Source organism: Rana temporaria, chromosome 1, assembly GCF_905171775.1.
Source record: "Rana temporaria chromosome 1, aRanTem1.1, whole genome shotgun sequence".
Lineage (NCBI taxonomy): Eukaryota > Metazoa > Chordata > Amphibia > Anura > Ranidae > Rana > Rana temporaria.
The window spans coordinates 368,393,366-368,419,326 of NC_053489.1; the positions used below are offsets into that span (position 1 = coordinate 368,393,366).

Consider the following 25,961-nt stretch of genomic DNA (forward strand, 5'->3'; position numbering starts at 1 on the left):
ATCGTTTAATATCTTTTTGTTACTACTGTGTACCCCTCTCCACAACTGCACCTCTGGACCACTTTACATTGTACAGCCCCCTGCATCACTGGACCCCTTTACATTACACAGCCCCCCGCATCACTGGACCCCTTTACATTACACATCCCCCCTGCATCACTGGACCCCTTTAAAATTACACAGCACCCTGTATCACTGGACCCCTTTACATCTCACAGCCCCCTTCACCTCTGGATCCTTTTACATTACACAGCACCCTGCACCTCTGGGCCCCTTTACATTACACAGCCCCCTGCACCACTGGACCCCTTTACATCATATAGCCCCCTGCACCTCTGGAACCCTTTACATTACACAGCGCCCCGCCCCCCCCCCCCCCCACATGTAAGCTAAAAAAAAAAGGTGGGTCCAATGGAAGACGATGAGTGGAGCGATGCTCTAGATGCATGCAAACTAGTATCCTCTAAGCTGTCAGACCGCCTCACACAAACCTTCATCCTGAACAGAGCCTATCTTACACCTCTCAGGATCTCTAAATACAGAAGGGACTTCCCCGCTACCTGCCCAATGTGTGACCGTGATACGGGTACTTTCTTCCACCTGATATTGCAGTGTGTTAAGATCCAGGCCTTCTGGGAGCAGGTGGTGAAGTTCCTTCATGACAAGATGGGATCCCCCATAACTCTGCAGCCAAAGCCGTGTCTGCTGGGTATATTCCCAGATGCAGAAATGAATACGTTTCTAAAGGTATTCCTGCATGAGACACTTTTTATAGCCCGAAAGGTTATAGAGCAGGTGTGGATGCGTTCGGGCCCCCCAGAGTTCTCCCACTGGCTGGCAGAGGTCAACAATGTACTACCGTACAAAAAACTGGTTTATTCCCATAGGGGCTGTCCGGCCAAATATGAAAAGATATGGGACAAGTGGCTGAACTCACCCTCAACCTGTTCCTAGACATCTAAGTGTATGCATTGCTGTATTCCATGTTCCTTCTTATTGTCTGGCCCATGTTTGCATTCTACTCGAGATCACCTGATGCCTACTGTAACTGTACGCCTTTTGTATACCATGTGCATTGCTGTTTTGCTCAATAAAAGCTTTTTTGATGGGAAAAAATAAAAAATAAATAAAACCCCCGATGGGAAAAGGAAGGTGGGGGTGCTGGAAGATGAGGAGTGGGAGGAAGCCTTGGTGACCTGTAAGGCGGTGTCCCCTAGGCTCTCAGACAGGTTGTCTCAAATCTTCATAACTCACAGGGCATTTCTGACTCCATTACGTGTGGCTAGATACAAACTTAACCAGCCTACCCTGTGCCTGTTGTGTGGCCAAGAGACGGGCACGTTCTTTCACCTCATCTGGGCCTGCCTAAAAATCCAGGACCTCTGGAAACAAATAGTAACTTTCCTGCAGGATACCATGGGTTCTCCCATTACATTAGGCTTGGGATATTCCCTGCAGACATGGACAAATATACTAAAACCTTCCTCCATGAATCACTATTCTCGGCTAGAAAGATCATAGCCCGGAAATGGATGAGGCCACTGCCCCCCACTTTTTCAGAATGTAAGGTGGAAATAAATGTAACCCTACCCTACAAGAAATGCGTGTACATAGATCAAGGCTGTCCGGCCAAATATAACAACATTTGGGACCGCTGGCTACAGGAATCAGAGACATACAGTTAATGTAGACTTATCATCAGTTCCCCATATTGACATTAATACTGTTTGATGCTCCTTTATTACAATGACATAATGTATGCGACGCCCTGGATATATCCTAACACGAAATACCACATGCAGACTGTCATAGTTGTGATAACTGTAACATTTGCGCTATGTGACTGTATTGTAAATGTGTGACCTGGTTGTAACATATTCATATGAATCCTTGATTGACGTTGTATGCATCTTTACTCAATAAACACCTTGTTTAATTAAAAAAAAAAAATTATATATAATTAAGTTTTACGTGCCAATATATATATATATATATATATATATATATATATATATATATATATATAACATTGTTTTTTTTTGCAAGAGTAACAGAAAGAGCAGTACTGATATGTATAAACAGACTCCATTATATTATTATAAGTATTGACAAGTAGCAGTAGTCTAATAATAGTATAACAACAGTAACATAATATATAAAATATATGTATGTATGTATAATATATCACAATAATAACATCATTTTTTGTACCTGTACAATCACAGTATATTTTTGGTGTTTTTGTACATATATATATATAAAATGCGATAACAACACACACACATAGTATGATACAGAGGCTTGTGGAGTGATTGGTTTATTAACTTTTCCTCCTTTGAAATTCTGTCGGCCTGATGATTTCAGAGGTGGCACGTCCTTATCTCGCCCTCAGTCACCATGGTCGATCACTCCTCCTAATCCCCGCCTAGTGCTAGGAAAATTGCGGACATGAAACAGAACGTCATGACGTCAGAGGCAAAGCCTTCGGAGCTGTCAGTGAGCGAAGGAGGATAGAGGGGTGGTATGGAGGGACCAGAGAAGGAAGCCGAGTGCGGAGATGTACAGCATGATGCCGCTATCGAGGAGACTGGATGGGATCCTGGAAAAGGTGAGGACATGCTGAGAATATGGCGTCTAAGCTGTTATTGGCAGGTGATGGATAGGGGGAGGAAAGCTTGGAGAGACAAGAGGATATGGCATAAGGATTCTGGAGGTGAATAAGGGGCCAATGTATAAAGCTGGCTTATTGAACTGTGCTGGCACTTGCACATAGCAGACCATCCTGGTAGTTTACAGCTGGTTTAGTCCTGATATGGAGGTTTGATAGCTGCACAAAAACATGTTTTCTTTTATTATGAGTGGGTGTGAATTTTATTGAATGAAAGCAAACATTCCACCTAAAAAAAACAAAAAAAAAAACATTTTTTGCAGCGTTGCAATTTTTAATGTGATGGCTGCATTAGTTTTTTTTTCCCTTTCACCTGGTGATGTGGCTAGTGATGTACTTCCTGTTTTGTTGTCTCTGGACCTTTGGATGTCAGAACTGTTCATCTGAGGAGAAAGGTAGTGTTGGACACACTAGCAGAATTAGATGACATTCACTATCAAATTAAAGCTGAACTCTAAGCAGTTACAGCAACAGTTTCTTCTGGGATAAAGGTTTTACATACATGAATACAAGCTGTCAGGGTTAGGCTATGTTTAGATGGGTGGTGGACCTTTTTACTTCTGAGGGTGTTGACAGGCTACTTCCTGTTAGTTACATAGTTACATAGTTAGTTAGTCAGGTTGAAAAAAGACACAAGTCCATCCAGTTCAACCACAAAAAACAAAATAAAAAAACACAGTAAAATCCTATACACCCAACTTCATACCCACAGTTGATCCAGAGGAAGGCAAAAAACCCCAGCGGAGCATGATCCAATTTGCTACAGCAGGGGAAAAAATTCCTTCCTGATCCCCCGAGAGGCAATCGGATTTACCCTGGATCAACTTTACCTACAAATCTTAGTACTCAGTTATATTCTGTACATTTAGGAAAGAATCCAGACCTTTCTTAAAGCAATCTACTGATCTGGCCAGAACCACCTCTGGAGGGAGTCTGTTCCACATTTTCACAGCTCTTACTGTGAAAAAACCTTTCCGTATTTGGAGGTGAAATCTCTTTTCCTCTAGACGTAAAGAGTGCCCCCTTGTCCTCAGTGATGACCGTAAAGTGAATAACTCAACACCAAGTACACTGTATGGACCTCTTATATATTTGTACATGTTGATCATATCTCCCCTTATTCTCCTCTTCTCAAGAGTGAATAAATTCAGTTCCTCTAATCTTTCCTCATAGCTGAGCTCCTCCATGCCTCTTATCAGTTTGGTTTCCCTTCTCTGCACTTTCTCCAGTTCTCCTATATCCTTTTTGAGAACTGGAGCCCAAAACTGAACTGCATATTCCAGATGAGGTCTTACTAATGATTTGTACAGGGGCAAAATTATATCTCTGTCTCTGTCTCTGTTTTAACCCTGTAAAATGCTGCACCACCATGCCACAGCTTTGTGCATTACATGTGGTTGCAGCGTGGCTCCTATCCCTTGTGGTGTTTATTTTTCGCTTCTTGTACAGCCTGCCAGCAGAGTAAAAAAACACGATCAAGCTTTGAGGGTCATAGCTCGGCAACCTGGGATCACAAATGGGGGGGGGGGGAGGGAGCCGAATTCCTACCCCACCACTGGTCAAAATCTGCCACCTATGGTTCCAAGGTTTCAGAGCTCCTTGTGCAGCCTGTCAGAAGCTACATACAGAGCGGCCAGTTTAAATACAAGCGGGCACGCTCTGCAGCAGACTGAGAGGATGAGCTTACAGTGCCTCTCACTTCTTGTCAGAGGCATTGAGCTCAATGGACAGCTTGAAGCCTTGGACCAATGGTAAAGCACTATTGGTCCAAACTGTCTAATAAAAAATGCTGCAGTGGAGGCAGGTATCTAAATTACAATACGTGTGAAAGGGGCCTTAAAGCAGAGGTCCGCCAATTATTATTATATTTTTTTTAAGTCAGCAGCTACAAATACTGCAGCTGCTGACTTTTAAAAGAAGGCCCCTTTCACACTGGGGTGGAAGGTGCAGTGGTGGTAAAGCGGCTCTATTATTAGCGCCGCTTTACCACCGGAATTGCAGCGGTATTTGGCCGCTAGCGGTGTGGTTTTACCCCCCTGCTAGCGGCCAAAAAAGGGTTAATACCGCCCGCAATACGCCTCTGTATAGCCCTGGTTTCCCATTGCTATTCACCGCTCCAAAGATGCGGCTAGCAGAACTTTTGGAGCAGTCCTGCTAGCGCACCGCTCCAGTGTGAAAGCCCCTCCGGCTTTCACACTGGATAAACAACAGCCGCTATTTCAGGTCAGATGCTATTTTTAGTGCAATAGCGCCTGCAAGCCGCCCGAGTGTGAAAGGGGTCTTACCTGTCCAGAGTGCCAGCGATGTCGGCACCCAAGCTATTGCCGCAGCCATCTTCGATAAGGGAATAGGGAAGTGAAGCCTTGTGGCTTCATTTCCTGGTTCCCTACTGCGAATGCGCGACTCGCGCTGCACTGAATGGTCCCTGCTGCGTTCTGGGACCTGTGTGTCTCCCAGAAGACAAGGGAGGGGGGGGGGGAGTGGCGTAGATACCCGTAGATAATGTGGCTATCTATGCCCGGAAGTGAGAGCAAATACCTGTATTAAACAGGTATCTGCTCCCCCGCCTCCCACCTGAAAGGTGCCAAATTTGACACCGGAGGGGAGGAGGGTTCCTAAAAGTGGAAGTTCCATTTTTCTCAGAACAACTTCTTTAGACTTCTAACATGTACATACCTTATAATCTATCTTTTCATTCCGGCTTCCGGGGACTTCTCCCCGCGGGAGTAGGCGTTTCCAAGCTGAGGAGACATGTCATCTGGGAGGTCGCCCAGATGATTGATGTCTTTTCAGCAAATGCCCCCCCTGGTGGATAAGACCCCGCCCCCCGTATTGCGTAGGCGCGTCCGAGTCACAGCGTTTCCGAAAGAAGCCGAACATGCAGATCTGCTAGTCTGCTCTATACGGCGCCGGACTCTACATGTTAGAGGTCTAAAGAAGTTGTTCTGAGAAAAATGTTATTTGGGTGAACCTCTGCTTTAACTACAAAGAAAAAAACATGGGCGAATGGGTGTAAGATTTACCCATAATCCTATGTGTTTCTTACACAGTTAAGAGTGCTAATGAGAATCTGCAGCTGCTGAAAAGGAACGGTTATATTCAAGCTAAATCATATATTATTATGCTATATGTTATAACATAATAGTTTATCATTTATCTATTTACTGTGAAATTACTGGTTAGAAGTTATAACTTCAAACTTCAGTAATTTGTCTGTTAAGCCACCTGCTTGAATACAGTTTTTGAAACTATAGTAAAATTACCTTAAAAACAATATATAATAATTATTGTATATTACTTATGGTAATTAACCTCTTGTCACCCAGGCCAATTCTGACACTTGTCTCCAGCATGTAAAAATCATATTTTTGTTTGCTATAAAATTACCCCCCCCCCCCCAAACATTAAAATATATATATTTTTTTTGCAGACACCCTATTGAATAAAATGGTGGTTGTTGCAGCTTTTTATGTCACATGGTATTTGCGCAGCAATTTTCCAAACGCGTATTTTGCTTTTTTTTTTTTTTTTTGCAATTATTGCTCTCGCTCTAACGTTCGGGGCGTATGCAACCTGTGTGTATCTGGCTCTGATACTTGCCAGTGCCTTACCAGCCACTGACCTCACCGCACGTCAGGGGGCATCGTTTTTTCCAAGACCATGAGCAAAAGCATCACGGCCGTGGCATGTGTACATCTCTCACACCACCCCCCCCCCCGCAGAGCTAAACTGCCTTTCATAATTTACTAATGTTTACACCCAAGATCTTGTTGACTGAAAAATCTTGAGTAACAATGTTACATAAAGACCTGGGCCCGGATTCAGAAAGAAGTTACGACGGCGTATCTTCAGATACGCCGTCGTAACTCCGAATGCGGGCCGTCGCAACTCGGCGCCTGATTCATAGAATCAGATACGTCTTCACAGTTGCCTAGATACGAGCGGCGTAAGTCTCCGACGCTGTCGTATCTTAGTTGCATATTTACGCTGGCCACTAGGTGGCGCTTCCGTAGATTTACGCGTTGAATATGGTAATGAGCTAGATACGCCGATTCAGAAACGTACGTGCCCCCGGCGATTTTTTTTTTTAAGTCGTTTACGTAAGGCTTTTTTCGGCGTATAGTTACCCCTGCTCTATGAGGCGTAGCCAATGTTAGGTATGGACGTCAGGCCAGCGTCGAATTTTGCGTTGTTTACATCGTTTGCGTAAGTCGTACGCGAATAGGGCTGTGCGTAATTTACGTTCACGTCTACAGCAATGACTATTTGCGTAATTTGGAGCATGCGCACTGGGATACTTTCACGGATGGCGCATGCGCCGTTCGTTAGTAACGTCAATTACGTGGGGTCACGACTGTTTAGCATACAACACGCCCCCTACCAGCCTATTTTGAATTACGCAGGCTTACGCCGGCCAATATACGCTACGCCGCCGTAACTTCGGGCGCAAGTTCTTTCTGAATACGGGACTTGCCTCTCAAAGTTACGGCGGCGTAGTGTATATGAGATACGATACGCCTGCCTAAAGATAGGTATTTGTATCTGAATCCGGGCCATAGTGTTAAAATGCGTATAGACGAGTAAAATCCTCTTTGAGATCCCAGAGTGTTCTATTTTGCATAATATATAGTATATAGTATATATAGTATACACGATCATTTTTCGGCATGAAAAAAAAACGACGTTTTTCAGCATCTCGAAAAAACATAGTTTTTTCCAACTTCATCATTAAAACGACGTTTCCTACACACGATCGTTTAAAAAAAATGCTCTAGCAAAGCGCGCTGACGTACGACAGCGATATAAAGGGGAAGTTCCAAGCGGATGATGCCACCCTTGGGGCTGCTTTAGCTGATTTCGTGTTAGTAAAAGACGATTCGTGCTTTTCTGTCTGTTACAGCGTGATGAATGTGCTTACTCCATTATGAACGGTAGTTTTACCAGAACGAGCGCTCCCGTCTCATAACTTGCTTCTGAGCATGCGCAGGCTCTTAATGTCATTTTAGCCCACACACGATCATTTTTTATAACCCGAAAAACTACATGGTTTAAAACGTCGTTAAAAAATGCAGCATGTATGGAAAAAAAAATTGTCGTTTTTCAGAACCCGAAAATGATGTGAAGCCCACACACGATCATTTTAACCACTTAAGGACCGCCGCATGTACATATACGTCGGCAGAATGGCACATCCACGTACCTGTACGTCCCTGCCTAGACGTGGGTCGGGGGTCCGATCGGGCCCCCCCCAGTACATGCGGCGGTTCCAGTGGCTGTCCGAGCGAACCGGGATGAGGGGGCGGCTGTTCGTTTTTGTCCGCCCCCTTCGGATCGCTCCCAGCCAATCCGCTCGCTCCCCCGTGTGTCACTTCCTCTGCCTGTGTAAACACAGGAAGAGGGAAGTGATGTGATCTCTCCTCTCGGCGGTATTTTCAACCGCCGCTGAGGAGAGATCACATCACACAGTGAGTCTGCACAACACTACACTGACACCAGTACACGCAGGCACATTAACCCCTTGCGATCACCCCAACCCCCCTGTCACAGTGTCACTGAATGCAGTGATCATATATGTACTGTTCACTGCATTTAGTGTCAGTGTGACAGGAAGTTAGTGTTAGGTCCAGAGTAGCCCCCGTACCCCCCCCCTAATAAAGTTTTGACCCCTTGATCACCGCCCTTGTTAACCCTTTCACTCCCTATTGCCAGTGTCACTATTCGATCATTTTTCTGATCGCTGTATTAGTGTCGCTGTTCCCGCTAGGTAGCTAATTTTTTTTTTTTTTTTTTTTTTTACTAAAGACATGTGGCTGAATAAATTTTGGCCTAAATGTTTGACTAAAATTTAGTTTATTTGATTTTTCTTATAACAAAAAGTAAAAAATATTGATTTTTTTTCAAAAATGTCGCTCTATTTTTGTATATAGCGCAAAAAATAAAAATCGCAGAGGCGATCAAATACCACCAAAAGAAAGCTCTATTTGTGGGAAAAAAAGGACGCAAATTTTGTTCGGGAGCCACGTCGTACGATCGCGCAATTGTCTGTTAAAGCGACGCAGTGCCGAATTGTAAAAACCTCTTGGGTCATTTAGCAGCATATTGGTCCGGTCCTTAAGTGGTTAAATGACGTTTTTTAAAAACTTCATTTTTGAGAGAGAGATAGGAATTGAGAACACAAATTCTTCAATTCCTTCTTGGCATCCTCGGTTGCACTACAGAATGAATGAAGAGGAAGCGCTCTGTACAGCCTCCCTGTTCATTCAGGAACTGAAACAATATGAATGAACATAGGAGAAATTGGTAGCGATTGTGCACTTTGTTTATTCAGGAAAGGAAGGGGCTGGTAAATGTGAGATCCTGACACTAATCCTTCTGTGTCCCACAGAAGCTGCAGCTGTCTGAAGGTAGAGCATAAGAAATCAGCAGCGCTGCACAGGGGGATCAGAGCAGCGGGAAGAAGAGGGTCAGCAAGTGAGAGGGGTGATCGGAGGGAAGGAGGGGTTGGCACAATTACTGGAACCCGTCTCGCTGTGGCTCCCCTTGCAGCAGCTAAAAGCCAGTACGAGGGAGAGAAGAAACTAGCTGCGCTGCTAAGGTGTCAATAGGGGGATTGGCTCCAGTAATTGGCAGCAGACAAGCCCATAAGAACTATTGTACAAAATATCATCTCAAGGCTGGATTAGGTGAGCCTCATCCGTATCCCAAAAGTCTATCCAAGCCTACCAAATTTTGTCGAACTTCCCAGGGCATTTACGATTCAAGTACGTAAGCTTGTATAGGGGTAGAACTCTGTTTAGGGTAGCATGCTATGCATCAGTTTTAGGTGGGTGGGCAGACTTCCAAGAGAGAAGCATCTCCTTGTGTGCATAAAAAAGAGGCATAACCAATAAAGAGCTCAACATACCTACTCATATGAGAATCATCAATGATGTTGAATAGGCAGGTTTTTGGATCCAACCCGAGAGTCAAACCACCAACAGAGTTGATATCAGAGACTACTTAAAGGGGTTGTAGAGGTAAAAAAAAATTCCCCCTAAATAGCTTCCTTTACCTTAGTACAGTCCTCCTTCACTTACCTCATTCTTCCATTTTGCTTTTTAAATGTCCTTATTTCTTCTGAGAAATCATCACTTCCTGTTCTTCTGTCTGTAACTCCACACAGTAATGCAAGGCTTTCTCCCTGGTGTGGAGTGTCGTACTCGCCCCCTTCCTTGAGGGGGCGAGCAGGAGAGTCAGGACGCCCACTAACACACAGCTCCTTTCTCTATCTGCAATGTAGAGAGCATCCTGACTCTCCTGCTTGCTCCCTCCCACCTCAAGGGAGGGGGCGAGCATGACACTCCACACCAGGGAGAAAGCCTTGCATTACTGTGAGAAGAACAGAAAGTTAGGATTTCTCAGAAGGAATAAGGACATTTAAAAGCAAAATCGAAGGATGAGGTAAGTGAAGGAGGACTGCACTAAGGTAAAGGAAGTTATTTAGGGGATTTTTTTTTTTACCTTTACAACCCCTTTAAGACCAAGACAACTGGACCTGTGGACATGACCAGAAAAAAGCATGCCTCGGGAGCCTGACAAAGAGGAGAGGCCGAAGAGGCTGAAGGGTAGATAGCTGCAAGGGGTATAATATGTACATTTTTCTTGTATAATGCACCTTATGCAAAAACTTAAAGAGGAGGTTCACCCATAGCTTACACATTTTCCCCTTAGATTCCTGCTCGTTTTGTCTAGGGGAATCGGCTATTTGTTTTAAAATATGATCCGTACTTACCCGTTTACGAGATGCATCTTCTCCGCCGCTTCCGGGGTATGGGCTGCGGGACTGGGTGTTCCTTCTTGATTGACAGTCTTCCGAGAGGCTTCCGACGGTCGCATCCATCGCGTCACGATTTTCCGAAAGAAGCCGAACGCAGGCGCAGTATAGAGCCGCACCGACGTTCGGCTTCTTTCGGCTACGAGTGACGCGATGGATGCGACCGTCGGAAGACTGTCAATCAAGAAGGAACGCCCGCTCCCAAAGACCCATACCCGGAAGCGACGGAGAAGATGCATCTCGAAAACGGGTAAGTACGGATCATATTTTAAAACAAATAGCCGATTCCCCTAGATACAACGAGCAGGAATCTAAGGGGAAAATAGAAAAAAAAAAGCAATTGGGTGAACTCCTGCTTTAAGTTGAATTAACCTAACCCTGGACGAGATCACATTAGTTACATAAGAGGCCAAACACTCTTTCCAATCATCCACCTCCAAGTCAGGAACATCCAACCACCAACTTCTGATATACCTTATCCATCTTTGCAGAATAGGCCTGAGAGATGCAGAAGTAATGGGGAAAGAGGCTTGTCTAGTATCCTAGAGGTTACAGCTTTTCTATCGGGTCCGATTGTAAGGTGATTCGGGGTGGGAACTGTTGACTTAATGAGTGGCGGAGTTGGAGATAGACGAGCATCCAATTAGGTAATTGGAAAGCAGCTTTAAGTTTTAGGAAAGGTGCGCAGCCGACCCTCCACCACTATGCGCTTCAAGTCCACCACTCCCCTCACCACACACATACAAGGATCTGGGATCCTCTGTAAATGGCAAAGAGAGGGGTTGCCTCACAAAGTAAGATGGTCTAAAAACTACCCCTGGAGAAGTCCTTAAAGGCATCCCAGGTCACAACTAGCGAGGTGGAACTATCTATACTGCAAAAAGGTCTGTAAACCACTCTGGTGGCACAAAGGTGGACAAGCATAAACAAGGGGGGCATGATCAGAAATGCCCCTCGGGAGACTAGTAATATCCCGAACCCTGGACAGGAGCGGACCCCTGGCAAAAGATAGGTCAATGCATGAAAAGGACTTGTGAGAAATGTATGGCCTTAACCACTTCCATACAGGGCATTTTCACCCCCTTCCTGCCCAGACCAATTTTTAGTTTTCAGCACTGTCGCACTTTGAATGACAATTGCACGGTCGTGCGACGTGGCTCCCAAATAAAATTGACACCCTTTTTTTCCCACAAATAGAGCTTTCTTTTGGTGGTATTTGATCACCTCTGCGTTTTTTTATTTTTTGCGCTATAAACAAAAGAAGAGCGACAATTTTGAAAAAAACACAATATCTTTTTACTTTTTGATTTAATAAATATCATAATTTTTATTTTATTTTTAAAAAAATTTCCTCAGTTTAGGTCGATATGTATTCTTCTACATATTTTTGGCAAAAAAAAATAAAAAAAAATTCAATAAGCGTATTTGATCGGTTTGCATAAAAGTTCTATCATCTACAAAATAGGGAATAGAATTATGGCATTTGTTTTTTCTTATTTTTTTTTACTAGTAATGGCGGCGATCTGCGATTTATTTTTTTAATTTTTTTTCACAGCAATTAGTGCTATAAAACTGCACTAATTACTGTGTAAATGTGACTGGCAGGGAAGGGGTTAACACTAGGGGGCGCTGAAGGGGTTAAACATGTTCCCTAAAGTGTGTTTTAACTGTAGGGGGACTCACAAGGGGAGGAGATCGATGTGTGTTCCTCTGTACTGGGAACACACATCTGTTTCCTCACCGCTGACAGAACATGGATCTGTGTGTTTACACACACACAGAGACACACACACAGATCCATGGTCCTGCCATGATTGCGGGCAATCGCGGGTGGACATCGCGGGCACGCACAGGGTCCCGAGCAATGCGGTGGGGGCGCGCACGCGCCCCCTAGCCGCCCAAGAAGGCTAGGACATCGTATGACGTCCAGTTTGAGGGATGGAGGGTTCCCGCCGATGTCATTTTACTATGACTCCATAGGGAACGGGTTAAAAGGGGATTCCGCCATTGCCACACATCCGCAAGATGGAAATTGTCTGAACAAGTCCGCTGCCTGGAACCCCAAAGGTGACATTCTATCCAGCCCAGGGTTCGGTACCATGTTAACATCTTCAATAAATAAAACCTTTTTCTGTGGAGAAGATGGCCAGACAAGCCATCAAGATATATAGCAACCTACTGGGTGCCGCTGGGGTGAAATACAGGCCCACCAAGACCACCTCAACAGTATTGAGTGCATGAACAATAACATGGTGGCCATCCAAGTCCAAAGCCAGAAACTTAAACGGGAGGGATTTGTGGACTAGAAGGCTTACCCCTCTGGAAAAATTGCTATAGGTAGGATGGTAATGGTATCCTACCCAGGGATTCTTGAGACTGAGCACCCTCCCACCCATCAGATGGGTCTCTTAAAGAATACATATGTGAGGGTGATATTTCCAAAGAAACTGGGACACAAGGGATTGTTTAACATGAGTGTTCAGACCCCTGGTGTTCCACGATATATTACAGGTAGCCACGTGGAAGCATTCAGTAAGAACTGTGGGCTACCAGGTGATATATAAGAAAAACACACATACTATAACATTGTTAAAGTAAATATGACCTATTGTGGACCACCCCACCAGCCCTGCAACAGTCCAGGGGAGGTCTTATAACCAAAACATGGCTAGCTCACCAACAAGGGGCAAAATTTGCAAGATATAGGCATCCAGTTCCACCAGTGCGTAAACCAGTCAATTGGGTATAGAAAGAAGTAGGTTAATGAAGAAACATCTTCCTTAAATGTGGGCGTAATCGCCCAGCACAAAAGTCTGGGGTTGCAAACCTAGAGACATGTTTCCAACAAGGCACTTCCTGAACAAAAAAGGGAGGATAAGGGAGCAAAAGACATTAAACCATGGAGAGGAGGATGTAAAGGCCATGGTGGAGCCATGGCAGTGAGTTAAATCCAGTGTAAAAGCACCCCAATGGGGGGAGCCAATGAAAGGAAAAGCTTACACCACCAGGATCCTAAGGTAGTTGGCAGCTGGAGAAAGAACAGAACATTATTCATTAGGCATTCCATGCTCCAGGGGAAGGTTTAAACACAGGGGGCTACACGTGAGGATATGCAGAATAGAAATTGCAGGCATTCAGGGGCAGGAGACAAAGGTCCATAACAGGGACCACAAATATTAACGGTTGTTCAAGGGAATGTCTCGCAGGTACGGTTCATCATCGTCTGTTTCCAACCAAGTGGAATCGTCTTCTGGAGGGGTAAGGAAACAAACAGATTCTGTCTTCCACCCGAAGTCGAGTGGGGAACAGCATATTATGTTTAGGCCCCTTGACACGCAGCTGGGCTCTGAGGTAGAGAAGCAGGATCCAGCACAGAGAGGCCCTTTTATACCCGAACCAAAAGTGTTCTGCCGGGTTGAGGTCAAGTCTCTTTGCAGGCCAATAAAGTTCCTCCACTCCAAACTCGCTCATCCATGTCTTTATGGACCTTGTTTGTGCATTGGTGCGCAGTCATGTTGGAACAGGAAGGGGCCATCCCCAAACTGTTCCCACAAAGTTGGGAGCATAAAATTGCCCAAAATGTCTTGGTATGCTGTCCCCTTATGCGTTCCCTTCACTGAAACCAAGGGGCCAATCCCAACCCCTGAAAAACAACCCCATCCTCCCTCCACCAAATAATTTTGACCAGTGCACAAAGAAAGGTCCATAAAGACATGGATAAGTGAGTTTGGGGTGGAGGAACTTGACTGGTCTGCACAGGGTTGAGATCTCCTGACCTCAATCTGATAGAACACCTTTTGGGATGAATTAGAGTGGAGACTGCTATCCAGGCCTTCTCGTCCACAACAGTGACTGACCTCACAAATGTGTTTCTGGAAGAATGGTCAAACGTTCCCATAGACACACTCCTAAACCTTGTGGACAGCCTTCCCAGAAGAGTTAAGGCTGTTATAGCTGCAAAGGTGGGGCAACTCAATATCGAACCCTACAGACTAAGACTGGGATGCCATTAAAGGGTCACTAAAGGAATTTTTTTTTTTTTTTTGCTGAAATGACTGTTTACAGGGTATAGAGACATAATAGTTACCTGATTTCTTTTAAAAATGATTAAAAATAGATAAAAAACAATCATATAATGTACCTGCAGTTTAGTTTCGTTTTTGCTGTTGTTTCCTGGTTCTCTGATGTAAAGAGACAAAGACCCAATAGAGGGCAGTGATGCTTTGTAAAACGAAACTGGATTGGTCCTCGATTAGTCACCACAGTGAGAAATCTCCCAGTACTGTGATGATCAGGAAACAGACAACCAGGAAGTGTCCAGAACAGAGAGGAATTACAACAACATCAAAGCAAAAACGAACAATGAGGACATGAAACTAGGACTACAGTAAGGTAAAGGAAACTATTTAGCTAAAAAAAAAAAAACTTTAGTGACCCTTTAAAGTTTGTGTGTGTGTGAAGGCAGGCTTCCCAATATCGCAATACTTTCGGTAATATAGTGCAGCCCTCAAAATTTCCACTCGCCTGCTAGCATTTGGCGAGTGGAAAAACGTTGAGGGCGAATGGATTAGCATGGCAGGTCACTTCGCTCGAGCAGAAGGCAGGTCCGCTTGATTGGCTCGGGCAGGAGGCGGGCCGGCTTAGCTTGGCTGGGGCGCGTACAGACGTGGAGGCTTGGCTTGAGCGGGGGATCCAATCGGCTTGGGCAGGGGGGCGTGTTCCCTTGGCTCAGGCATGGAGGCGGGTTGGATCAGCTTGGCTTGACTTGAGAAGGGGGCGTGTCTGCTCAGGCGGGGAGGAGGGCTGGCTCGGCTTGACTCGGGCTGGGCAGGGCCGCTCGGCTCAGGCAGGGAGGCAGGGATGTGAACGCACCGCAACTTAGATTGACCTCCGCTCTATGGTGCCTCCAGAGCTACCATTCATTCATTGAAACTTCATCACTGACATGACAGGAAATGTTAGCGACTTCCTGTGCGAGTGGTGGAGTCCTTAGAGGTCAGTCCTCATTCAGAGCTGTGTTTTCAGGCTTGTTCCAGGTCAGGGATTTCTTCCTTTGCACTCCAACCTCTCATGTCAATGGCAAACTTTACATCCAGTCTGATGATAGCTGGAGCAGAAAGTGTGTTTTTGTCAGTGAACTCCCCCTCTCTCTTTCTATTTGTGACACTGTGCAGCTTGCTAAATTGTATTGGGCCACTAGAATGTGTTGCGGCAAAATCGCATTTCATGCTGGTTTCCTGTACCACAAGTTAATGCACTGCCCTTGAGAGATGCGCGCAGAACCATATGTAATGGCACCCAAAACGCATCAGTTGCAGGCCGTATGGTAACCGCAGTAGTATGCGATTTGATGCAACACAATTTGAGAAAGTTGTGCTTGCGCTACTTTTTGCATATTCCCATGCGCTCTGTCAAAATGGGAATGCATGTATTCTATTGGGAACCAGTGCATTTTTGTAGTGCGACATTGTGCATTTGTTGTTCATTTTTTTATGCAGATTGATTTAAGTCCTCAATTAAACCAAAAATGTGACCTCCAAAGCCATTCCAAATGCATTTCTGCATGCTCATTTTTTATGCGTTTCCGGATGCATTCCAGGTGCTTTTTTTTTTTTTTTTTTTTTTTTTTTTTTTCTTTTGCTTTTTTTTCACTGTACTGGGGTACAGTACCTTTAGTAGCCAATCATATTTTGTCCTTATTTTATTTATCACAGTCAGATCAATGAAATATGCTTTATGTTAATATTGTTAAAGTTGTTGTTGTTAATATTTGTTTTTGTACCCTAATTCTGCATAAAACATTTAAAAGTGTAATTTCATGAGGGCGTGTTTAGGGGCGGACTTAGCAGCAAGGCAGGGGAGGGGTTTGGTGGGGAAAATAGTGGCGAGTAACTTTAAGTCTTGGCTAGTAGCTCATGACTTGAAATTTTGAGCCCTGATATAGTGTATATGCAAATTCACATGTCCAGGGTGGCCACGGTGTGGTTTTGAAAAAGGGTCCTGTGCGTTTTTGGGTCCAGTTCAGGTGCAAATTCAGGCAAAAATCTGCACCTAAACTGGTGAGGACAGAAACACACCAGACTCTGGACAGCAAACCACAGCCTGACGTGTGAATCCAGCTGGATTACCAGGTGAAAATAAAGGAGAGAAAAAAATGGATGCAGCCACGACATCAAGAATTGGTAAGCTGCAATATCTTAAAAAAAAAAAAAAAAAAATATATATATATATATATATATACATGGTGCTGTGCTGCTATGGTATGCGCAAAACAAAATCTGTGCAAAAAAAGCAAATGGTGAAAAATATCCTCATATCCCATGAAGAAGTCACATGCTCAGGATGTATCGCATAGGGCATGAACGGAGGCATACGAAAAGTGACGTCAGCAGATGTACGAGTGCGTTACTAGTGGATGATATTATTTAAAATGTAAGTAAAACTACTTTTAGCCTAATAAAAAAAATAATACACTATGGGAAGTTTATTTCACACTTATGCTCCATGCCTGGGCGAGACTGAGAGCGGATAAACAGGATTACCTTAGAGGAGACCCCATTTACCCGGAAGCTGGAAAGGACAACTAGACCACATCATTATAGGCTTTAACCCTTTCATGCCTAAGCCTATTTGACATTTGGTGCTTACAAGTTAAAATCCATATTTTTTGCTAGAAAATTACTTAGAACCCCCAAACATATACATATATATGTGTGTGTGTGTGTGTGTGTGTGTGTGTATATAATTTTTTTTAGCAGAGAATCTAGAGAATAGAATGGCGATTGTTGCAATATTTTATGTCTCACGGTATTTGTGCGGCGGTGTTTCAAACGCAACTTTTTGGGAAAAATTAACTTTCATGAATTAAAAAAGAATGAAAAAGTAATTTAGCCCAATTTTTTGGCGTAATGTGAAAGATGATGTTACGCCGAGTAAATAGATACCAAGCAAATCACGCTTTATAGTTGCACGCGCTCGTGGAATGGCGACAAACTACGATAACTAAAAATCTCCATAGGCAACGCTTTAAACTTTTTTTACGGTTACCAGGTTAGAGTTAGAGGAGGTCTAGTGCTAGAATTATTGCTCTGACGATCGCGGCGATACCTCACATGTGTGATTTGAACACCGTTTTCATATGTGGGCGCGACTTCCGTATGCGTTTTCTTTGTTGCTCAAGCTTGCGGGGAAGGGTTGCGCTTTACATTTTTTTTTCTTTTTTTTTTTTATAATATTATTTTATTTTTTTTTGATCACTTTTATTGCTGTCACAAGGAATGTAAACATAGCTTTTGACAGTAATAGGTGGTGACAGGTACTCTTTATGGAGGGATCGGGGGTCTAAAAGACCCCCGATCCCTCATTTGAACTTCAAAGCATTCAGATCGCCGAAAACGTCGATTCTGAATACTGTGTACTTTTTTAAATCCGGCGCCATTGGCAGCCGAGAAACCCAGGAAGTGACGTCATGACGTCGCTTCCGTGTTTCCATTGCAGAGACTGAATCAAAGCCGTTTACGGCTTAGTTTCAGTCTGCGCTTGGACACTGGAGGTGCCGGATGGAGGATCGGGTCTACCGGTGGGAAGGGAGGCCCGGTCAGTGCGGCGGGAGGGGGGGATGGCTCCTCCGGCATAACAACCGAGAGGCTTTTAGCCGCATCGGTTGTTATGTCTGAATAACCAATCGCCCGCTCTAAACAACGGTACCGGGATGATGCCTGCAGCTGCAGGCATCATCCCGGTATAACCCCCGAAAGCAGAGGACAAAATTCTACCACCCTAGAGAATAAAATGGTGGTCATTGCAATACTTTTTGTCACACCGTATTTGCGCAGCGGTCTTACAAGGTCTTTTTTTTTTTTTTTTTTTTAATTCACTTTTTTGAATAAAAAAATAAGACAACAGTAAAGTTAGCCCAATTTTTTTTTATATTGTGAAAGATAATGTTACGCCGAGTAAAGTGATACCCAACATGTCACGCTTCAAAATTGCCGCTCGTGGAATGGCGTCAAACTTTTAACCTTAAATCTCCATAGGCGACGTTTAAAAAAATCTATAGCAGTGGTTCTCAACATTTGGGTCGGGATCCCCTCGGGGGTCAAATTATGATTTGCCAGGGGTCACCGAATCCTGGGCTGTTCCTGAAGCCCGCGCTGCTCTCCCAGCCTTTTCACGGCCACCCAGCATAGCTGTTCCTGGAGCCCGCACCCGCCCACTTAGTCTCTTCGCAGCACGCCCATTCTGTTCACAGCATGGTTGGGGGGCAGAGACTAGAGGTCAGCTGACTGGTGAGGAATGTGAAGTGGGAGGGGCTGGAGGAGACCCTATCTCCTGATTTTGGCATAGGTGTCACTGCTACGAGACACTTGAACCCGAAGACACAGCGAGTAACACTTATAGATGCCATTAAAAGTCCCTACGACAGTTCTCAGATCAGCAGATGACCTTGATCAGAACTCTTCCCCAGCACTACTACTCATCCCAACTCCCCACCAAGGAGTAAGAGAAGGAGTAAAAATAGAGAATACATGGAAGGAAAAGTAAAAAGAGGGGGAGGAACAAAGAAAAGGGGAGAGAAAGAACAAGAAAGATGTAAAAAAAAAAATAGGATAAGGAGAGATAAAAGAAGAACAAAGAGAGTGGTACATCCTAAAATGTACCATAAAGGAATTTAATACTGTACGAGTAGAAGGGAGCGCTAAATGTCTGTGGGTTAGGAGTGCAAATTACTTGTCTTGCCTTGGGTGCTGACAACCCACGCTACAGTTTTTTATTTTTTATTTATTTTTTTACTGTTGGGGGTCCCCACAACTTGGGAAATTTTATCAAGGGGTCATGGCACTAGAATGTTGAGAACCACTGTTCTTTAGGTTGCATCTTTTGAGTTACAGGGGAGGTCTAGAATTATTGCTCTCGCTCTAATGATCGCGGTGATACCTCACTTGTGTGGTTTGAACACTGTTTTCATATGCGGGCGCTACTCACGTATGCGTTCGCTTCTGCGTGCGAGCTCGTCGGGACGGGGAGCTTTAAAAAAATATTTTATTTGTTATTTATTTTTATTTATTGTATTAATTTTTACACTAAAAAAAATAAAAAAAAATGGGTCACTTTTATTCCTATTACAAGGAATGTAAACATCCCTTGTAATAGAAAAAAGCATGACAGGTCCTCTTAAATATGAGATCTGGGGTCAAAAAGACCTCAGATCCCATATTTTAGACTAAGATGCAAAAAAAATAAAAAATAAATTGTCATTTGAAAGAATGACAACAAGAAAACGTCACTTTAAGAAGCATGGGCAGAAGTGACGTTTTGACGTCGCTTCCGCCCTGCTATGCTATGGAGACGGGTGGGGGCCATCTTGCCCTCACTCATATCCTAGCCGAGCAGGGGACAGGACCTGATCGCCTCCGCTGCTGCCGATGGCTCTGGTAAGCGGCGGAAGGTGCAGGAGGGGGGGGCCCTCTCCCGCCGCTAACGGTGATCTTGCAGCGAATCTGCCGTGGAGACCACGTTATAGTTTACAGGACCGCTCACTGAAAAGATGGATATCTCGGTTGTGGCAGCAGCTGCTGCCGTTACTGAGATATCCATCTTTAAAGTACCGACATATATGTACATGAGCGGGTCCTTAAGTGGTTAAAGCGGGATTCCACCCGCATTCCCGCATTCCACCCGCAGTCAGCAGCTACTAACACTGTAGCTGCTGACTTTTAATAAGGACACTTACCGACAAAAATAGTAAGTTGCTGGCCAATCTGGCGGCGGAGCCGAAAACAACGGTTAGCATACCTGCGGTGAAGAGTAGGGGGGGGGCCCTGATTACGGATCCCGCTGGAATTCTGGATGAGTTTGTAAGCTATTACTCGGCCTTATACTCGCCCATCCCGGGGTATGATTCTGCTGAATTGGATGAGTTGTTGAGGAATGTGGCCATGCCACGTCTATTAGATACTGATGCTGCGTCTTTGGATGAGCCTATTTGGAGATAGAGGCGGCAATGCAGGCTTTTCCTCCACAGAAGGTGCCGGGTCCGGATGGTCTCCCAGCGGACTTCTACAGGACGTACAGATCTTAACTGGCACCCAGACTGAACCGGCTCTTAACATTGTTGGGAGAAGGGGGCATTGCCAGAGTCCATGATGGAGGCTTACATGGTGCTCCTCTTGAAACCAGGCAAGGATCCGTTGGAGTGTTCCTCCTATTGCCCTATTGCATTGCTTATTATGGATCTGAAAATCCTGACAAAGGTTCTGGCTTCAAGGTTGGCTGGGGTAATTTCGACCCTAGTAGTGGACATTGACCAAACAGGATTTATGCCTGGTATGTCAACGGATACAAACTTGAGGAGGCTATTCACGCATCTCCAATTGGATAATGCTGACTTTCCAGCCAAAGTAATTTGTCTCCATTGACATAGAAAAAGCATTTGATTCTGTTGATTGGCAGTACATGCATAAGGTGTTGGAGGAAATGGATTAGACTACTGTATGCTAACCCTCGGACGGCTGTCTGACTTGGCTTTAAGGTGTCTTCATTTTTTACAATAGGTAGGGGCACGAGACGGGGGTGTCCACTCTCTCCATTCCTCTTTGCACTGATGATGGAACCCATTGCCAGGGCACTTAGGCGGTCTGAAGAGGTAGGTGGGATTCGGGTTGGTTCAATCGTGGAATGTGTGGCACTCTATGCAGATGACTTGCTTCTTTTCCTTAGGTATCCAGGGTTGTCACTTAAGGCAGCCCTGTGGATCTTGGATATGTTTGCCTTTTTTTCAGGCCTGCATGTGAATTGGAGCAAGTCACCTTTTCTGCCTCTGGGCCCAGAGGCTCAACTGCAGCGGATGACACGTTACTATGGGTCTCTTCTATTACTTACCTCGGTGTTAAACTTACTGCTGATATAGCTGAATATATAAAAAATTGTATCAACACATATAACCAAACCTGGATCATAAAATGATAAAACAGCTCTAAAAAAATGGATAAAGTCCAAAATCACATGTATAAAGATTGGATAAATGCTGAAGAGTCCAAAAGTAATTGCGTGGATCAAAGTTCATACAGTGGTAAGTGCTTCTAGGGTTGAAAAAGTAGTGCACCCTTCACCAACTCACAATCTTCACCACACAAGTGAGGCACACTTCCCCTCTGGGGTTCACACTCACCAGATAAAAGATTAAATTGAGCCTTGTAAACAATCCTCCTTCATAGACCTCCACCATCAATCCAGAAGCAGTAAGGGTTAATTTCCACTCACGGCCCATAAAAAAACACAAAGGCACTGACATAGTGTAATTCTGTTTTAATGTAAAAAACCTGTGTCCCAAAACCCTGCTTCTTAAATAACGTACATTTAAATAACTTGTAAAGAGCATATAAAATGAGTGTATTCACCGCTCTCCTCCGAACACAGGGGCTGCACTTTGTGCTGGGTGCACAGTGCTGTTGATACCTCTCCTGGTTACGATTGAGCCAGCGGTGGAACGCACTCCTGGTACTTCCTGGTTACGCCGTCGTAGCCACCCTACTGGTGCGTTTCGTCACTTCTGACTTCAACAGAGGGTGTGGCTACTCGGCGTCATTACAATCTATTTAACATCCTTCCTCCACGCCCATTGGATCAGACGCCACTGCCCGCCCGCTTCTATAGGTGCATTAGAAAGCCAAAGTCAGGCCGGACGTCAGCCGTGTCAAGTCACCAGGATAATACATAATAATGCTGAAGTTTCCAGCAGACTGCACGTATACCTGAAACAGCGATTACGTGTCCCAATTAGGCATGATTAAGTAATTGCCTCATTCTGACTGGTGACATTGTAAAAACATGCCCCTTTATTTGCAAGGAACTATTTAGCTGTAGGGCATTAAATTCAGTGCTGCCGGGGTTAAACGGCAGAAAGTGTCAGTACTTCTATTTTAAAAGGGACAACTGTATATACAGCGTACCTTAAAAAACAACACTTAATTGTAAAAGTATATAAGCATATACAAAAATGCATAAATAAATATGCCTAAATACATACATATATAAAATGATAAATATTAGACATCTGCACTGCCAAAAAATTCATTATTTTCGAATTTTTCAAATTTCAAATTTTTCGATTTTCGAATTTTTCAATTTTCGAAATTTCGTATATTTCGAATTTTTCAATTTTCAAATTTTTCAGTTCGAATTTTTTAATTTTCGAAATTTCGATTTTAAAATTTTCGAAATACGAAAATTCAGAAATACGAAATTTCTAAATTTCAAAACTTCGAAAATTGAAAAATTCGAAATTTCGAAAATTGAAAAAATCGAAAAATTCGAATTGGAATTTTTCAATGTTCGAATTTTTCTATTTTCCAATTTTCGAAATTCGTAGATACGAAAATTCGGTAATACGAAAAATTCGAAAATTGAACAATTCGAAAATTGAAAAATTTCGAAGTTTCTGAAAAATTCGAATTTTCGATTTTTCGAATTTTTCCATTTCGAATTTTCGAAATTCGTAAATACGGAAATTGAAAAATTAGAAATTTGAAACTCAGAAATTGAAAAATTAGAAATTTGAAACATTTTTCAATTTTCAAATTTTTTAAATACGACAATTCGAAACTTGAACAATTCGAAACTTGAACAATTCGAAACTTGAACAATTCGAAACTTGAACAATTCGAAACTTGAACAATTCGAAACTTGAACAATTCGAAACTTGAACAATTCGAAACTTGAACAATTCGAAACTTGAACAATTCGAAACTTGAACAATTCGAAACTTGAACAATTCGAAACTTGAACAATTCGAAACTTGAACAATTCGAAACTTGAACAATTCGAAACTTGAACAATTCGAAACTTGAACAATTCGAAACTTGAACAATTCGAAACTTGAACAATTCGAAACTTGAACAATTCGAAACTTGAACAATTCGAAACTTGAACAATTCGAAACTTGAACAATTCGAAACTTGAACAATTCGAAACTTGAACAATTCGAAACTTGAACAATTCGAAACTTGAACAATTCGAAACTTGAACAATTCGAAACTTGAACAATTCGAAACTTGAACAATTCGAAACTTGAACAATTCGAAACTTGAACAATTCGAAACTTGAACAATTCGAAACTTGAACAATTCGAAACTTGAACAATTCGAAACTTGAACAATTCGAAACTTGAACAATTCGAAACTTGAACAATTCGAAACTTGAACAATTCGAAACTTGAACAATTCGAAACTTGAACAATTCGAAACTTGAACAATTCGAAACTTGAACAATTCGAAACTTGAACAATTCGAAACTTGAACAATTCGAAACTTGAACAATTCGAAACTTGAACAATTCGAAACTTGAACAATTCGAAACTTGAACAATTCGAAACTTGAACAATTCGAAACTTGAACAATTCGAAACTTGAACAATTCGAAACTTGAACAATTCGAAACTTGAACAATTCGAAACTTGAACAATTCGAAACTTGAACAATTCGAAACTTGAACAATTCGAAACTTGAACAATTCGAAACTTGAACAATTCGAAACTTGAACAATTCGAAACTTGAACAATTCGAAACTTGAACAATTCGAAACTTGAACAATTCGAAACTTGAACAATTCGAAACTTGAACAATTCGAAACTTGAACAATTCGAAACTTGAACAATTCGAAACTTGAACAATTCGAAACTTGAACAATTCGAAACTTGAACAATTCGAAACTTGAACAATTCGAAACTTGAACAATTCGAAACTTGAACAATTCGAAACTTGAACAATTCGAAACTTGAACAATTCGAAACTTGAACAATTCGAAACTTGAACAATTCGAAACTTGAACAATTCGAAACTTGAACAATTCGAAACTTGAACAATTCGAAACTTGAACAATTCGAAACTTGAACAATTCGAAACTTGAACAATTCGAAACTTGAACAATTCGAAACTTGAACAATTCGAAACTTGAACAATTCGAAACTTGAACAATTCGAAACTTGAACAATTCGAAACTTGAACAATTCGAAACTTGAACAATTCGAAACTTGAACAATTCGAAACTTGAACAATTCGAAACTTGAACAATTCGAAACTTGAACAATTCGAAACTTGAACAATTCGAAACTTGAACAATTCGAAACTTGAACAATTCGAAACTTGAACAATTCGAAACTTGAACAATTCGAAACTTGAACAATTCGAAACTTGAACAATTCGAAACTTGAACAATTCGAAACTTGAACAATTCGAAACTTGAACAATTCGAAACTTGAACAATTCGAAACTTGAACAATTCGAAACTTGAACAATTCGAAACTTGAACAATTCGAAACTTGAACAATTCGAAACTTGAACAATTCGAAACTTGAACAATTCGAAACTTGAACAATTCGAAACTTGAACAATTCGAAACTTGAACAATTCGAAACTTGAACAATTCGAAACTTGAACAATTCGAAACTTGAACAATTCGAAACTTGAACAATTCGAAACTTGAACAATTCGAAACTTGAACAATTCGAAACTTGAACAATTCGAAACTTGAACAATTCGAAACTTGAACAATTCGAAACTTGAACAATTCGAAACTTGAACAATTCGAAACTTGAACAATTCGAAACTTGAACAATTCGAAACTTGAACAATTCGAAACTTGAACAATTCGAAACTTGAACAATTCGAAACTTGAACAATTCGAAACTTGAACAATTCGAAACTTGAACAATTCGAAACTTGAACAATTCGAAACTTGAACAATTCGAAACTTGAACAATTCGAAACTTGAACAATTCGAAACTTGAACAATTCGAAACTTGAACAATTCGAAACTTGAACAATTCGAAACTTGAACAATTCGAAACTTGAACAATTCGAAACTTGAACAATTCGAAACTTGAACAATTCGAAACTTGAACAATTCGAAACTTGAACAATTCGAAACTTGAACAATTCGAAACTTGAACAATTCGAAACTTGAACAATTCGAAACTTGAACAATTCGAAACTTGAACAATTCGAAACTTGAACAATTCGAAACTTGAACAATTCGAAACTTGAACAATTCGAAACTTGAACAATTCGAAACTTGAACAATTCGAAACTTTTACGAAAATCGTAAATACGAATTTTCGGAAATACGAAAATCCGGAAATAAAAAATTCGTAAATACGAAAATTCGTAATTAACGAATTTCCGAATTTTCGTAAAAAAACTAATTAGAAACAAAACAAATTGCACATGTCTAATAAATATATGGGTAAATAAATAGATAAATATGGAAGAGGAAACAGACGGAAATCAAAAAATCATGTGAGTAGACGTCTGGAAATTAACTGTTTGTTGTCCCACAGGACTAATGAAGTAGATAAGAGGGTCATGTGGATTGGAGTAAATTCAAATCAGCAGATGTCTGCTGGGCATATGATTAAAAGGTAGGAAGGAATTGCATATATATATATATTTAATACATATATCTAAAATAAATAAATAGATATATG

The 25,961-nt window shown here is 42.4% G+C and overlaps 1 protein-coding gene across 4 annotated transcripts in view; it reads left to right on the plus strand.

Annotated features, from left to right (window-relative positions):
* Positions 1-2,357: 2,357 nt before the first annotated feature.
* Positions 2,358-25,961, plus strand: part of PIP5K1C (phosphatidylinositol-4-phosphate 5-kinase type 1 gamma) — a 486,720-nt gene continuing 463,116 nt past the window's right edge. Inside the window, exon 1 of one of the 4 annotated variants that reach the window (XM_040322323.1) lies at positions 2,358-2,608. In XM_040322323.1, the coding sequence (XP_040178257.1) occupies positions 2,524-2,608 (85 nt within the window). In that variant the 5' untranslated portion in view covers positions 2,358-2,523. The remainder of the gene's footprint in view (positions 2,609-25,961) is intronic. The other 3 variants (XM_040322302.1, XM_040322309.1, XM_040322316.1) reach the window with 3 other exon arrangements.